Here is a 15,297-nt window from a genome sequence, read left to right as displayed (position 1 = left end):
CTATCATAGCCCCGCCCAACCATAGTACCTGAGCCCCTCACAGTCATCAGTGCATTTATCCCCACAACTCCCCTACCAATTAGGGAAGTACTATTATTTATTTAGAGGAGTAACTGAGGCACAGAGAGCCTAAGGTCACATAGGAAACCTGTGGTAGAGTAGGGAATTGAATCTGGGTCTCCCAAGTTCTAGCCTAGCCTAGCCCCCTACCCATACTGGACCATACTATCACTCTATAATCTGACTCTTGCTGTATTTGTTCAGCTAGGATTGTGTATTAGCAGAGCTTCAGCATCTGTCCTCAACCTGAACTGCAGCCTGGTCCTTTTACCGATGTGCCGTATTCTCCTGGCCTTCCTCCGAGGATCTCAGAAGGTAAACGACATTTAGAATCAATCAGTTAATAAGGACCATGCACATAGACAGATTCCTAAGAAATATTAGAAAGGTTACAGTACACACATATTTAGTTACTATTCATTTGCTTGGCTGTAGATAGTGCTGGTCTGCAGACAGGTATCCTAGATGTGCACGGTAGATACATTGTGTGTGGACCCTGCTCCGGATCCCTTTGAAGCTAAGGAAAGTATTGATATTGACTTGGCTGGTAGCTGGGTTGGGCCCAGTGCTAAAAACATTTCTTGCTTTGGTAAGTAAGGTCATCTTGTGCCCGTGTGCACAAGAAGAGTGAGCGCAAGTGAAGCCTTATCCCCATAGATCCTAAGGCCAGAAGGGGCCATTTTGCTGATCTAGTCTGATCTCCTGAATAACACACACCAAACAACATCTTCTAGTAACTTCTGCATCAAGCCCATGGAGTTACCCTGTTGTGTCTAATCCTGTTCCTACTAAATGTAGGTGTTGTGATCAAATAGCATTAAACCTCGTATAAAAGTTAATTTGACAAAGAAATCATGTCTAGAACATCAATTACTTTTAACTTTATTTTCCATTGCTTCATCTTAGAAGAGAGATTGCTTGAATTCTTTTTTTACTAGGTTGCCAGCAGGAAAACAAGAAGGCTGTTGGATAAAAGTAAAACTTTCCATGTAACATGTGGTGTTACTATATGTGTCTTTTCAGGTAAGATTTTATTGTGCTGAGCACTAGCTCATGTGGGAAGCATATTAAACAATATAAGTCACTTGTGGCTTTTCTTGTGCAGTACGTTTTGGGGTAGTTTTTCTCTGTGTTTCTTTGTTTAGACGCGTGAATGTTTTCTCAGACATTTTTGAAGCCTGGGATCTAAATGTGGGTGGAAAGACTTTTCTTAAAAGTTACAGGTTCTGAAGTGTCAGTTCTTATTTCTTATATGAAATCAAATTAAAAGCTGCCGTCCTAACTGATTTCAGACCACATGTAGTCAATTTAAATGAGGAGGCATGAATGTTAGAAATGAAAAGATCTATTGCAAACGTGTGGGCAATACAGGTAAATACCACAAAATATTGCCACTTTCAATGAAGTGTTAACATAGCGTTGACACAGTCCTTTGATTCAGTTTCCCAATCAAAATTATAATGGGAAAATAAATTACAGTACTTTAAAAGGTTCAAAATGAGTAGTATTTTTATATCAGCCTATCTGTCCAACTCACTTAGTACAACAATAGCATATGGTGTCTTAGGACTGATCTTGTTTCCCCTAAAGTGAATGGGAGTTTTCCAATTGAATTCAGTCAGAGCTGAATGAGTTCCATAAAGAAGGTTCTTATATAAAATCTGCAGGTCAGAAAATTTAATGTTCCAAATATGCAAAGGAAAATGATAAACAGGTAGTTTATATATAAAGGCTAGGAGTAGGATAGACTAAATTATAATGACGGAATCAGCCTAGTCAGTCACTTGGGACCCAGATCTATAAACTCATGTGTGTAAGAACAGGGATCCACCTACACATATGAGCTACCAGGGTTAGGGGCTTCACATAATCTTCAAAATGCATCTTAGTGAACTGAGATTTGTTCCGTTTTATAGTCTTACATGTTGCCGCACACCTGGTGAATGTCCTTAACTTCTCTGTGAACTATACTGAAGAATTTTTGGCGCTAAATGCAGCAAACTACCGCGGTGAGGTGGGTGACCTGTTCCTTTATATATTCCTTGAAATAGTTGTAACTTGTATGGTGCTTTATAGTTTCCATGAGTGATGTGTACAGTGGTGCTTGTCTTGCATACTGTGAAAATGCAGTATCCTCTTGATTTCTTTTCTTCCTTTTGACGGCTAGAGTACTAGGACTGGAGTCAGGAGACCTACCTATGCCACTGACTTTCTGTGCGACCTTAAGCAAGTCACTTATTTATTTATATTTTATTAATCCTCCCTCCCCCAAAAATAAGGGGAGAAAAAGACAAAAAGAACAAAAAAAGTAAAGGAATGGGAAGGGAGGGAAAGGAAAGAAAGGAAAGGGGGAAGAGAAGGAAAAGGAGAGCAACAGCTTGGTTTCTATCTGCTAGGAATTAAAGATTTCTAAAAAGTTAGACCATATCTTTGCCAATTTGTCTTGGGGTCCCTCTTCTCCAAAATGTTACCTGCTCTTTAGCTGCCAGGACAGCCATATTGCTGAGCCAAGCTTCTGTCCCTGGAGGCAGGTTTCTTTTCCGTTTCTGTAACATGAGTTGTTTGGCTAGAGAACCAAGCTAGAGAACCAAGATTTCCATGGAGGTGGAGAGTTTTCAGGATGATGGTTTAATTTTTAAGGTGGTATCCATTATCATGTTAATCCTCCTACTGACGTCTAACCAAAAGGATTGAGAGTCCCCAAACATGTGAGCGAGGGTGGTTCTGGGAGACCCACATCTCCAGCAGCAGTCTCCCCCACTGCCTTTCTGTGTGCCCTTTGGCAAGTCACTTCACTGTTCTGTCTTAGTTTACTGCCCTGCTGCTGGGCAGGCCTTGTTGAATCATTTATGCTGCTATCATTGGACCTTATAAAATGGGAGAGGCAGGAGAATAGATGCTGCATTTGCAGCGTTGCACAGACAGTGTAATGTGACATATGGATTGAAGGATGACAAGTTTTGGGCCAATCCTGCTCTCATTCAAGTCAAGGCATGGCAAAACTGCTGTTGGCTTGAATGGGAACAGTATCGGATACTTTTATTTTGGCTTTAATTGTCTGCCTGAATTAGGCTGGAAGCTGCATTCTGCTTGCAAAATGCCATACTCAGCTGACTTTTCTATCTCTGATGTAGCCTCCTTAAATCATATCAGAATGTAGGGCCTAAAGTCATTTGTGGGAAACACTCTGGCCTGAGGAAGTCTTAAAGTCTTCTCCTGCCTTTGCACTGCCTACAGGAGTAATGCTCCCACAGGCTTCCCCACTGTGCATTGCTCCCTAACTGTTCTTTGGGTGGTAGGCTTTGCCCAAAGCGGTGGGGAAATAGGAATCATTTAGTGCTTACAAGGTCAGCATTAACTTATGCTCACAGAGTCCTTCTGAAGTTGAGTGGAGGAATGATTCCATGGAGGATGACTGTCTCCTTTGCTCCATAATTGCTTCTTCCCTCAGCCTGCCCCTCTCACCCATGATCCTCACGGACCTGGTCTTCACTACCAAAAAAAAAAAAAAAAAAGGGTGTGTTCTTAACTTGAATGAATGAACCTGAGGCAAAGTCCTGGTGGAGGCAAGGCAGTTAGAAGTTTTCACATGAGTTAGCAGGTTGAGTTAAAGCCTATGGAGGAGCCTCATCTTTAACTCAACCAGCTAACTCATACAAAAACTACTAACTGCCTTGCCTCCACTAGGATTTTATCTCGAGGTAGTTAACTCGAGGTAAGAACACACTTTCCCCCACACTGGTGAAGACAAGGCCATAGAGGGACTTCCTTAGGATCAAGGGGATTGTGGAAACATGCTATAGTGTTGGCACTCTGCCTTTTCCCCTCCACTCAGTTCTGCTGCTTTTCCCCCCCGAACCTCCCACAAGGAAGTGGAGAGAAGCATTTGGCCTGATATTGTGAACTCCTTGAGGCAGCCATGTTAAGCTCACTCCTGCTCCCAGGGAAGTCCGTGACAAAACTCCAGTTGACTTCAATGGGAGCAACATAGTTGCCCCTTGTCTTTATATTCAGCTTTAAAATCTCATCCTTCTCCTACAACTATTCAGTAGCTAGGGAAAGTTGTTTTGTAAAATGATTATCTATGAAAGCAGAGAAGTGTCTGATTGTCTCACTACTCTGCTTTCTTATTCAGTGTGCATTTGGTTTTTGCAAATGGTTGCAAGGGTTGGCAAAAGGTTCAGTGTACATTGATGGAACGTAGTTGTCATTGTTCTCTATTACCAGTTACGCAGTCCACTTTTACAGCCAGGTTTAGGGTTCGACTGTCGTAGCGAGGCATGTGGAAATGATGAGCAGTTTCTTATATTAAGAGATATAAAATGATAAATAGCAACTGATTTTTGTGTGTTTTTGTGTCTATTTTTCAGGACCCCAGGAAACTCCTTTTCACTACTGGTAAGTTGGTAACCTTCTGTGCAGAGTTGATAAGCTGATTAGTTAGTTTAGGTTTCATATTGCAATCAAACCAGAAATATATTCTCAGCCAGACAAGGGTCTCACTTCCACCCCCAGTGGGATTTACCTCCATTTCTCTAGGGGCAGAGCTGGGACCACAGTGTTCCTAAGTGTTCTTAAAGGTATTTCACTGTATCCACACAGCAATATACAAATGATCATGGGGGCCTGCCCTGCTCCTGTTCCAGTCAAAACCAAAACTTCCATTGACTTCAGTGAGAGAAGGATGAGGGCCTTTAGTTTTTGGAGAAGAGAGAAAATAAATCAGAGGGTGGACCCTCTAGAGCAGTGGTTTTCAACCTGTGGTCCCTGGGTACCTCAGGGTCTGCAGACTATGTCTAAGATTTCCAAAGTGGTCCACAGCTTCATTTGAAAATTTTAGGGGTCTACAAATGAAAAAAGGTTGCAAACCACTGCTGTAGAGCCTCATCTCATGGAGCAACATTGGTGGAGACAGGGAGTAATGGGGGATGACTAGTCCAGGTTGTTGCTCCAAGTTAATACAGGCCGCTCAATAGATCTCTCCTAATATTTAGAAGTGGAGTGAGCCTCTGAAGGAGGCAAAGTGAAGGGCTAGGTTATAGCCTGAACCCGACTTTAGGGGCTTTTTGTTGTTATAGGATATCAGTGGTTTGAGCATTGGCCTGCTAAACCCAGGGTTGTGAGTTCAATCCTTGAGGGGGCCATTTAAGGATCTGGGGCAAAAATTGTGGATTGGTCTGATTTGAGCAGGGGGTTAGACTAGATGACCTCCTGAGATCCCTTCCAACCCTGATATTCTATGACAACTGACCCACTTCATCTGCTTACCTGTCCTTTATGGACAGCCCAGTCCTGCAAGGCTTAGCACTTGCAAGGTACTGAGGAACCTCAACTTCCTTGCCTGACTTCAGTGAGATTTGAGGGTGTTCAGTCCCTCAGAGGTGAGATTAACGTTAAACAAAGGGAAAGCTGCTGCCTCACAGAGTGTCAGTGGATAATAACCCCTCCCCCCCAACTTGAGATGACTGCAGGGAAAATTTCACTGTTTTCAAAAGAAAACTGTGATCTAACTGAGGCTATGTGATACTGATTCAGTAACCTCAATTAGAATATTTAGAAAATACGCATTCAATATAATGGCTTGATAATGTATTGCTCTGTTATCTGCAAACCAAAAAAATAACAACCATAACTGTTTGCCATTTTTCATCGTCACACTCCAGACAAAATATTTAGTTTCTGTGTTGGTATTATACAAATCTGCCATTTGTTACATCAAGCATATGACGAGATGAACCTAGGTTTGCTTATCCAGTAGTCAGGAAGGAGGAGTTATAGAAATCCTTGGAGTGATGTGAGCAGAGTCTTCAATGCTGTTATTCTGCAGATGAGTCAGTGGAACATAATTTCAAACAGAGATTCTACATAATATTAAAACCATATTTCTGTATTATCTAATGTTAGAAAAATAAATGTAACCAAAACACTGACTGGTTGTCTCAGCTGGTTTATGTCAGGATCAGTTCAACTTTAGAATGATTCAACTGCAACATGGAAGCAAGCAACTATAATCATAAAAATAAATGAGCAAAGAGGTTTTAGTTGCATGCACGTGACAGAGAACAATGTATTCCCATTATGGAATGGATTCCCTGGGCCTGATGCAGGCTCTCCTGGTTTAGACACAACTCCTATTGGCACCTACGGGGTCTGTTTTTCTGCTGTGTTTCACCTTGAGCACCCCTGTTCAGAATGAAGACAGAATGCTGCTATTCTGATTTGGTAGGGGTTGGTGCAAGACAGCATAGAAACATGCCAAAAAAGTTTCATTTAAAAGGACTGCATGATGGGGTCTGGTGTCTCTTGCTCCTGTTGCACTTACTGGAATTAGAAGTCTATAGAAAACACAGTTTTCAAAGGTTCTAAGCCAAATCTAGACCAGGTGTCAGCTGGTGCAGCTTCCATAGAAAATCAGTGATAATCTAAATGGTGGTGTAACTCTGTTGCCTAACTGGCATAGACTCAGACTTTAAGACCAGAAGGGACCAGTATGATCATCTAGTCTGATCTCCTGCACATTGCAGGCCTCAGAACTTCACCTACCCACTCCTGTAATAGACCCATAATCTCTGGTTGAGTTAGTGAAGTCCTCAAATCATGATTTAAAGATTTCACATTACAGAGAATCCACCATTTACACTAGTTTAAACCTGCAGTTGACCTGGGCTCCATGCTACAGAGGAAGGCAAAAACTCCCAAGGGTCTCTGCCAATCTGACCTGGAGGAAAATTCCTTCCAGACCCCAAATATGACAGTAATTTGGACCCTGAGAATTTCAGCAAGACCCAATAGCCAGACGCCTGGGAAAGAATTCTCTGTATTAATTCAGAGCCCTCCCCATCTAGTGTCCCATCACTAACCATTGGGGATATTTGCTACAAGCAGTTGTAGATCGGCTACATGCCATTGTAGGCAGTTTCAGCATCTCATCCCCTCCATAAACTCAGTCTTGAAGCCGGTTAGGTTTTTTGTCCCCGACTGCTCCCCTTGGAAGGCTGTTCCAGAACTTCACTCCTCTGATGGTTAGAAACCTTCACTTAATTTCAAGCCTAAATTTGTTGATGGCCAGTTTATATCCATTTGTTCTTGTGTCCCCTCCCTCCCTGGTATTTATCCCTCTGATGTTTTTATAGGTAGTAATCATCTCTCCCTTCAGCCTTCTTTTGATAAAAGTAGTGCAGTTGGCATTGATGTGGCATTCAGTGGGTGTTCAAGGTGAGGGTTGTTCACAGACTAAGGAGGAGGAAGAGGGAGGGTGCATCAAAACCAACATCTAATAGGAGGTGCAAATAAAGTATAAGCAGCGTTGCCTTGGATCAGGGAGAGGGCCTGAGTGCACATTGTACAGCCCACAGCCTCTCCATGAATGACCCTGCTTCTGTGGATACCTTGAGAGCTGTGTGGATCTTGGGGAACGCACTGTATTAGAGTGAGAGCCTGCAAGGTGGAACCCATGTCTCCCTAAGGGAGCTAGGGGAAAACCTTGTGTCATTTTCATTCCTCTTCACTTCTCAGTGTATTCACTTATAAGGGATGTTTTGGCCTGACTCTCTAGATCAGTAATTTAAAAGCATCTTTCTTTCAGCCCATTGTGCCCACGTGTTGAAGTCCTGTCCCACTGAAGTCAGTATCAGACCTTCCATTTTCTTCACAGAGGCCAGGTTTTCATTTATGCTCCCCAGCCTAGAGAGATCAAAACCATGCAGGGGGATTGCATATCCTGCAGTGTAGGAATCAATACTTGGCACAGGTGGTTTAAGGCTTAAGGTGTGGGGGGTTTAATTTTTTTTTTTTAGTATAATTTTAAATTTTTAAGAGTTCAACTTGTAAAAAAAATAGCAGAAGCATTCAGGTGAGAATGCAGCAACCATTTTGAATCACCGTTATTGTTGTTGTTTGAATTGTGGTAGTGCCTAGATGTCCCAACTAGGTTTGGGGCCCTGTTGTTATTAGGTGCTGTACAAACACATTGGTAGACACTGTCCTCACCTTGAAGAGTTTACAGTCTAATTTGAGACAGGAGGCAACAAATGAAACAACAAGAGGATGGAAAGAAGGAAGGAGAGGGGTTGCAGCAATAAGAGTACAGGGGTGCTATTGCACAAACGGATAGTTCCCATTCATTTTAATTTTAAATAAAATGAGCTATCCCTGACCAACCATTAGTTATTATTATTGCCATAGTGCCTAGGAGCCCCAGCCATTGACTAGTCCCCATGGTTCTAGGGGCTGTACAAACACAGAACAAAAAGACTGTCCTTGCCCCAAAGAGCTGACAATCAGATTTGGTGGCTGATTTCTTGAAGGCAACACAGCAGATATGGGACTTGTAGGCAGAGGAGGATGATGACTTTATGGATTAATCCGGTGAGGACACACCATGCTGAGGGGCAGCGTACTAGGAACTGTGAAGAGGCTTGTGGGAGAAACAGATGGATGTTGAAGGTTGCCATCACTAAAGGAGTATCAGGAATGGTGTGGGGGGTAAAGGGAAAATAAATAAAAGCAGATAAGTAGGGAGGGGACAGAGCTGAGAAGGGGTTTGTAGGTGAGAACAAGAATCTTGAATTTGATGCAGAAGAGAAGGACAAGTGTGTTGGGGATTTGAAGAGTGGGCTCACATGACTGGAATGAAGGCTTAGGAAGCTGATTTTAGCAGCTGTGTTTTGAGTGGAGTGCAGGGGTAATGGGAGGAGGAGGGGATAACTTTTTAGTCATGCACAGATTGAAAATCTATATTTAAAAAGAATAAATGAAGAGAAAGGAGACAAATTGTATTGCAACTCTCCTTGTTTTTTCTAAGATCTAGGGTGAAATCCTGGACCCACTGAAGTCCTTGGCAAAACTCCCATTGATCGTGGAGCCAGGATTTCATCCTAAGATTTTCAGAAATGAGTACTGATTTTGGGTGTCTCAATTTTTGGGTCCCTAACTTTAGGCACATTAAAGTAGTCTGGTTTTCTGGTGCTCAGTATTTTCCAAAAGTCAAGTCTCAAATGGAGCACTCAAAAATTGAGACACTTAAAACCACTCGTCATTTCTGAAAATTTTGGCCTACATTTGGAAGCAAACATGACTTGATCCTGCCCCATTATAACCAATGGAAGCTTTGCCATTGACTTCAGTGGAAGCAGGATCAAGTTCTTATTGCATAATCTTGCAAAGACTTAGGCATATGCTTAACCTTACACACTGTGAGTGGTCCTATTGGCTTTATGTTATATTAAGCATGGGGCTTTGCAGGCCTGGGTCCTTACATGTTAAAACTCTGAATGATTTGCTTTCTTCAAGAGGTAAAATATTCATATGTAACTCTTCATGGCTTTTAAGTGTTTGCTCATTATACATAATTCTTAAGCCACCAACTTTGAAAATCAGATGCCAGCATTAAGGTAGGTAATTTAAAATCTTTGTCCTATCACTCTGGAATGCTGACTGCAGCTCATCCTCGCAGGTTTTGTTCTACAGTCAACAACTTCAAACATTATACTATGTCATGAAGACTAATTGCAGCATTTTTCCCATTTCAGGGTAAAATGGGTCTGCAAATGATCTTAGCAACAGCTGGCATTGCAACTGATTTGCTTGAAATTCTGTCTGTGACCAATTTTTTAATTGTGCTGTTTTGGAGAGCTGTACATTTAAAAAAAAATTAACACTCAAAATTAAAATGGAAATGTTCTGCAAGTAACTCGCTTTGAAAGAGATTTCAAAAGCTATTATAAAACCAGCCTTTACAGCAAACTGAAAGCCTGTGCTGTTAGAAAGCTACCTGCTGAGCTCTAGCTGGTTCATGGTGCAAAGGGGGTACAAGAGGAGGAGTGAACAGTAAATTGTGAATTTTAGATTTATCTGTATATACTTGGACTAATGCAAGGAAGAAAACATATTTTCCCCTCTCCAGATGGAGAATAACAGTGAAAATCTCTTTTGCACAAAATTCTCTGAAACTATGTTCATTTGGAAAATTGGCTCTTATAAATACATTACATAAATGAAATAAATCATTTTGATCAATACATGATTTGTGTTCCTAATACAGACCAGCACTTTAAATGGTCATAAAAGATGAGTATACCTTTTCCTATTACAATTTTAAATCTATGTGTGTTTATGTTGCAGTTCCAGGACTGACTGGGGTCCTGATGGTGTTAGTTTTATTCCTAATGTGCACAGCTTCTACATATGCTATCAGGTAAGACTTAAACTGATTATTACGTTGAACATCACAGTCTGAGCAATCGTATTCTGCCACAGATTAGAAGGAATACAGAGCAACTACAATGATATGTAACAGGCATTATATAAATGGAAGGAAAATATCAAATATCTTGTTCCATTTGTTGCACTAACTTGTAGGTAAACTAGCACATTAAGTTTTGGAATCAGTATTTGTACAATAAATATGCAAATTGATGATGTTTTCAGAGTGTAGATTTATTTAAGAGACATGGTAAACTTGAAATCTGGACAGTTTTACTCTCCCCCGTCACTGTGTGAAAGATCCACACAAGCAATACAGTAAACTGACTGTACAGTGGTACCAGTGAAACTAATTGTACACGAAGTGCTATCAAATGCACAAAATAAATCTGGAAAAATCAGAGGTTAATGTAGTTTTTTTCATCCTTCCTTGGGTGTTACTTGTAACAATAAATTGACAAAATACTTCAGATAGAAATGTGCCATTTAGTTGACTTAGTGTCTTTTTAAGGGGATATTAAGAATTCTGGGTACCACATTTCATAACTGAACACAATAATTCTTGGTCAAAGCCTCAGGTAACATTATTAATGGAGATGACAGTCTAGAGCAGGGATCGGCAACCTTTGGCACGTTGCCCATCAGGGGAAATCTGCTGGCGTGCCGGGCCAGTTTATTTACCTGCAGTGTCTGCAGGTTCGGCTGATTGCAGCTCCCACTGGCAGCGGTTTGCCATCATGGGCTGAGGGATGTGCTGGCCACTGCTTCCCGCAGCCCCCATTGGCCTGGGGCGGCGAACCGTGGCCAGCGGGAGCCGCAATCAGCTGAACCTGCAGACACTGCAGGTAAACAAACCGGCCCTGCCCGCCAGCGGATTTCCCTGACAGGCCATGTGCTAAAGGTTGCCGATCCCTGGTCTAGAGAAAAAACGAGCAGGGAACTGTATCTTACCCTTTTCAGTGCAGAGTCCTTGTGAACGCCAGTGGCTTAATGCTGTGTGATGCCTGCTCCAAGGACTTAAGTGTCAGAGTGCTCAACAGCCTACAGGATCGAGTTTGGTAGCCTTTCTGGCCTTAGGCCCTGATCCTGCAAACACATGCATAACTTTTGCTAATGTAGTAGTCCTTATCAAGTACTCACTTGAGTAGATTAATGATTTTGTAGAATCAAGAATCAAGTGTTTGCAGAATTGGGGTTTTAGATCCCAATTCAACAAGGTACTTACAGATGTGCCTAACTCAAAGCATGAGAGATTAGTCCCAATTACGTCAGTTAGGCATATGTAAGTTACACTGCTGAACCAGCATGTCTTAGCTAGCTATTATTATTATTGTTAGGCCTTGATTGAGGAAGCAGTTGAGTAGGTACTTAAGAACCTTTCCTGAACACAGATGCTTTCCTGAATCAGGACCTTAGTGAGGTCAGAAGCTGGGAATTTGCCAGAAGCTGGGAATGAGCGACAGGGGATGGATCACTTGATGATTACCTGTTCTTTTCATTCCCTCTGGGGCACTTGGCACTGGTCACTGTCAGAAGACAGGATATTGGGCTAGATCGACCCTTGATCAGATCCACTAGGGCCATTCTTATGTTCTTATGTTAATTGGCAGCTCCAGGTGGAGCTACAGAAGCACTGAATTTGAGCAGGATTAGACTGCAGTGCTGCTAGACTCAAGATGAGATTTCAAGATAATTGGGCAGGATGTAAGCTATGCTGAAGGCTTTGCCTCCAAAGCTAAACCCATTTCATAAAAGGTGGAAACACTAAATGATCACTTCAGACTGATACAGCTCTGCAGTGCTTTTCCAAAAGCAAAAGTCTGTTTTCTCCAAGGCCAACATAAATTAGAAAATAATAGCAGCATTTGTTTAAATAAAAAAAGAGAAAGAGATGCAATGCAAACATTCTTGGAAATAATGAACAGTTTTAAATTTTTATCGTAGTAATTTCCTGATCCAGGCAACAAAGGTTTCCCTGTTTCCAAGACTGTGTACTAGTTATATCCCGTTTTGACTACTGCAACCTCCTGCCCTTCAGTCTCCCCTCCCTAAAACTCCGCTCCCATCAAAACCTCATTTTTCTCTCTTAGTGCTCCAACAGTGCCTCTTCTTCTAGATTCATTACAGTGGCATCTCCTCTTCTGTATAAAGATCAAGCTTCTTTTCTTCAAGCATTCCACAGCTCTGCAGCCACCTATCGTGTTCAAGCCCGTTTCTCCTCCTGTAATCCCATCTGCTCCTTCATGTCCTCTCTGTCTTCTCCTGAAAACTCTTTCCACTTCCTTTCATGCTGTCTCTATATTTGCAATAAATAAAGGCTTGATACAAATGTGAGGTGAAATGGATAAACAGTTTCTGACATATGAATTTTAGAACAAAACCAGTTGAATACACTTCTTGAAAAATCTTCTTAATTTTTTTAAAATGTTTTTCTTTCATGCAATAGCTTGTGTAGCAACTCTCCATTTTTCATTCAAGAGCCATTTGCTAGGAGGGGGGTTGAATTATTATAAAATGTAATAAAACATACAGAAAAATGCTGAAATGTGATCCAGTTACAAGTTAAATTTATTCCAGGGCCTTTCCCATGAACTCAATCACTAAAATATAGGACACCACTTTTTCAGGGCTTCCAAAATAAGTTCCAAACTGCTCATACACAAGCTATCTTCTCAATCACATATAACAATAGTCATTCACATCATTATCCTATAAACCATCACATACACATTCCCTTCCAATGCAAATCTACACCCACGCACATACCAAGGCCAATTTTCCAAAGTAGGAATTAAATACACAATTTGAACTCAGGTTTTCAAGAACTCTGATTTCTAGGAAATTAGATTTTGATAAATGTCTATTTTGAATGACAGATAGTAGATAAGAAGCAGTCTGATGTGTTTTAAAAAGTTCTGATTTAGTAAAAAGAAATAATGTTTATAGTTAGGCAGTGTGCCAGATATAAGCTGTCTAGGTAAAAGGAGACAAAGACATTTCAGAGAGAGACTTAGTGTATGTTTGCAATGTCTTAAGAATAGCTTCTTAAATTATATAGTAAGAGTTAAGTTTGTGTATGATTTAATTTTTGATTTGTATTGTGGATGGGGATAAGGGTTTGTATTGGAAGAGAATACATTGTGTACATTGTGCTGCTGTACAGGGTTGGAATGTGCTGTGTTGTGTATTTGTGAAGATAGGTAGCTTATAGGTGAATATTTCCTTAACTAGTGAGTTCGTAGTTTTTTTGAGAGATGATTGTATTCATGGAGAAAGGAATAAAGTTAAGTGACAGTTCACAGAGTTTTTATGTGGGGAGAATTTCCCTAGTTTTTAAAATCATCAATAGAAGGAAGTCCTTCTTCCCCTTTGTCCTGCACTTATGTGGCACTGCTTGTTCCCTGCAGTTTACCTCTATGTGCCCTGGATTCCAGAAAACCCTCTCTGTATGTCAACTCTAAGTCCTGAAGTATCTTCATACTTCCCCCCGTTACCCTTTGCCTCAGTTCCCTGCGTGTGTACCATAACTACCTGCACCTCCTTCAGTCCTTCTCCCCTCTCCCTCAACTCTCTGATTACCTCCCTTCCACACACCTCGTTACCCACTTCACATTACACCCATTTGTATTGAAAATGCTTAATAGTTACTTTCAATATTTTAAAATATAAATGTCTACAAGAGCATCAGGGTGAATGATGTGGCCTGAGGGAGCCAGTGTTGGTGGCAGAACTGTGGTTATAGGCTGAATTTTGGGGCCAGGGAGCCATTATGGCAGCAGGGGTGGGGTAGAAGGCTGTGTAGAGACCTGGGAAAACAGGCTAGTCTCCATACCTTAGTTCCCTGCATGCACTCCTACTCCCTGCTCTCCTTCCCTCACTTCCATGCTTACCCAGTCCCCTCTCCTTTTCAACAACTCAATGTGGGCAAATGTGTGTGTATATTTTTTACATAACTGACTTGGATTTTGGACCCTAGCTGAATTGGACTTTGCTTTTTCTATGTTTATAATTTTCATCTAGATACACAGAGCTGCTTGTAATTAGCAATGACTGAGTGTAGTATCTGCAAATGGCATTAAACCACAGTTTATTCTTTGCAGGCTTTTGAACTACGATATCTTCTGGTACACACACAACCTCTTCTTTGTCTTCTACGTGCTGCTGCTGGTGCATGTTTCTGGGTACGTAACCAAATAAACTGTCCCTGTTCCTGAAGCACACTGAGGAGGGTACAGCTCACAAAGAAGGTCATTGAGGCAGGGAGCCAAGTGGCATCTTCCTGACATGACCTCGTGCTGGTCAGTATTTAACAGCGGCAATTGTTCAGGTAAAGCTTGTGTTGTGGTTGGAGCATCATTTGGTACAGCAGATTAGAACACAGCAGGGTCACAACCTGAACCAAACCCCGCTCCTTGCCCATTCCACCAAGTTCTGGTTGTAACTAAAATAAATGTTGTTTAGCTCTGCCCCCAGAACCACCCTGGCTGGCTGCTGGCAAAGGGTGATGTGAGGTCACTCTCTTCCCTTTGTCTCTCCTTTCTCCATGTCTCCATTGCTGTACCACAACAATTATTTCTCTCTCCCCAACCATTTTAAACAACCATTTTATGGGTGTAAATGACCACACAAGTGTTACGAGCAGGGCGTGGGCAGTCCATCCCAATGGCCAGAGTCCAGGTAGACCAGGGTCAGAATCTGGTCAGGATCAGAATCTAAGAGTGATAGCTGGAGTTCGGGACTGGGGCTGTGGTTTAGTACTGATGCCAGTGGGCAGGGGTGGAGCCAGCATTCAAAGGGCAAAGCCAGGGTCTGTAGCCAGAGTCAGAGTTCAAGCACTGAAGCCCCAGGATCAAAGCCACAGTCAGAGTCCAGGTTCCAAAACCAGAGGTTGAAAGATGGAGTTGGCCTCCCAGTACTGAAGCCAAGGATCAAAGCCAGTGTCAGAGTCCAAGTACCAAATTGGGCTGGACTCAGAGTTAGAGTTCAAGGGTAGAAGTCGAGGGTCCAACCTGGAGCCAAGGGTCTGAGAGCAAG

The 15,297-nt window shown here is 41.9% G+C and overlaps 1 protein-coding gene across 2 annotated transcripts in view; it reads left to right on the top strand.

Moving 5' to 3' along the window:
* The first annotated feature begins 318 nt into the window (after positions 1 to 318).
* The window catches only part of NOX4 (NADPH oxidase 4), a 142,800-nt gene continuing 127,821 nt past the window's right edge, over positions 319 to 15,297 (top strand). For both annotated transcript variants that reach the window (XM_077805354.1, XM_077842249.1), the window contains exons 1-6: positions 319 to 375; positions 999 to 1,083; positions 1,977 to 2,074; positions 4,431 to 4,458; positions 10,183 to 10,255; positions 14,364 to 14,444. In XM_077805354.1, the coding sequence (XP_077661480.1) occupies positions 334 to 375; positions 999 to 1,083; positions 1,977 to 2,074; positions 4,431 to 4,458; positions 10,183 to 10,255; positions 14,364 to 14,444 (407 nt within the window). In that variant the 5' untranslated portion in view covers positions 319 to 333. The remainder of the gene's footprint in view (positions 376 to 998; positions 1,084 to 1,976; positions 2,075 to 4,430; positions 4,459 to 10,182; positions 10,256 to 14,363; positions 14,445 to 15,297) is intronic.

This window comes from Eretmochelys imbricata, chromosome 1, assembly GCF_965152235.1.
Source record: "Eretmochelys imbricata isolate rEreImb1 chromosome 1, rEreImb1.hap1, whole genome shotgun sequence".
Classification (NCBI taxonomy): domain Eukaryota; kingdom Metazoa; phylum Chordata; order Testudines; family Cheloniidae; genus Eretmochelys; species Eretmochelys imbricata.
Note: the sequence above shows the minus strand (reverse complement) of the source record. Positions and strands in the feature narration are given on the sequence as shown.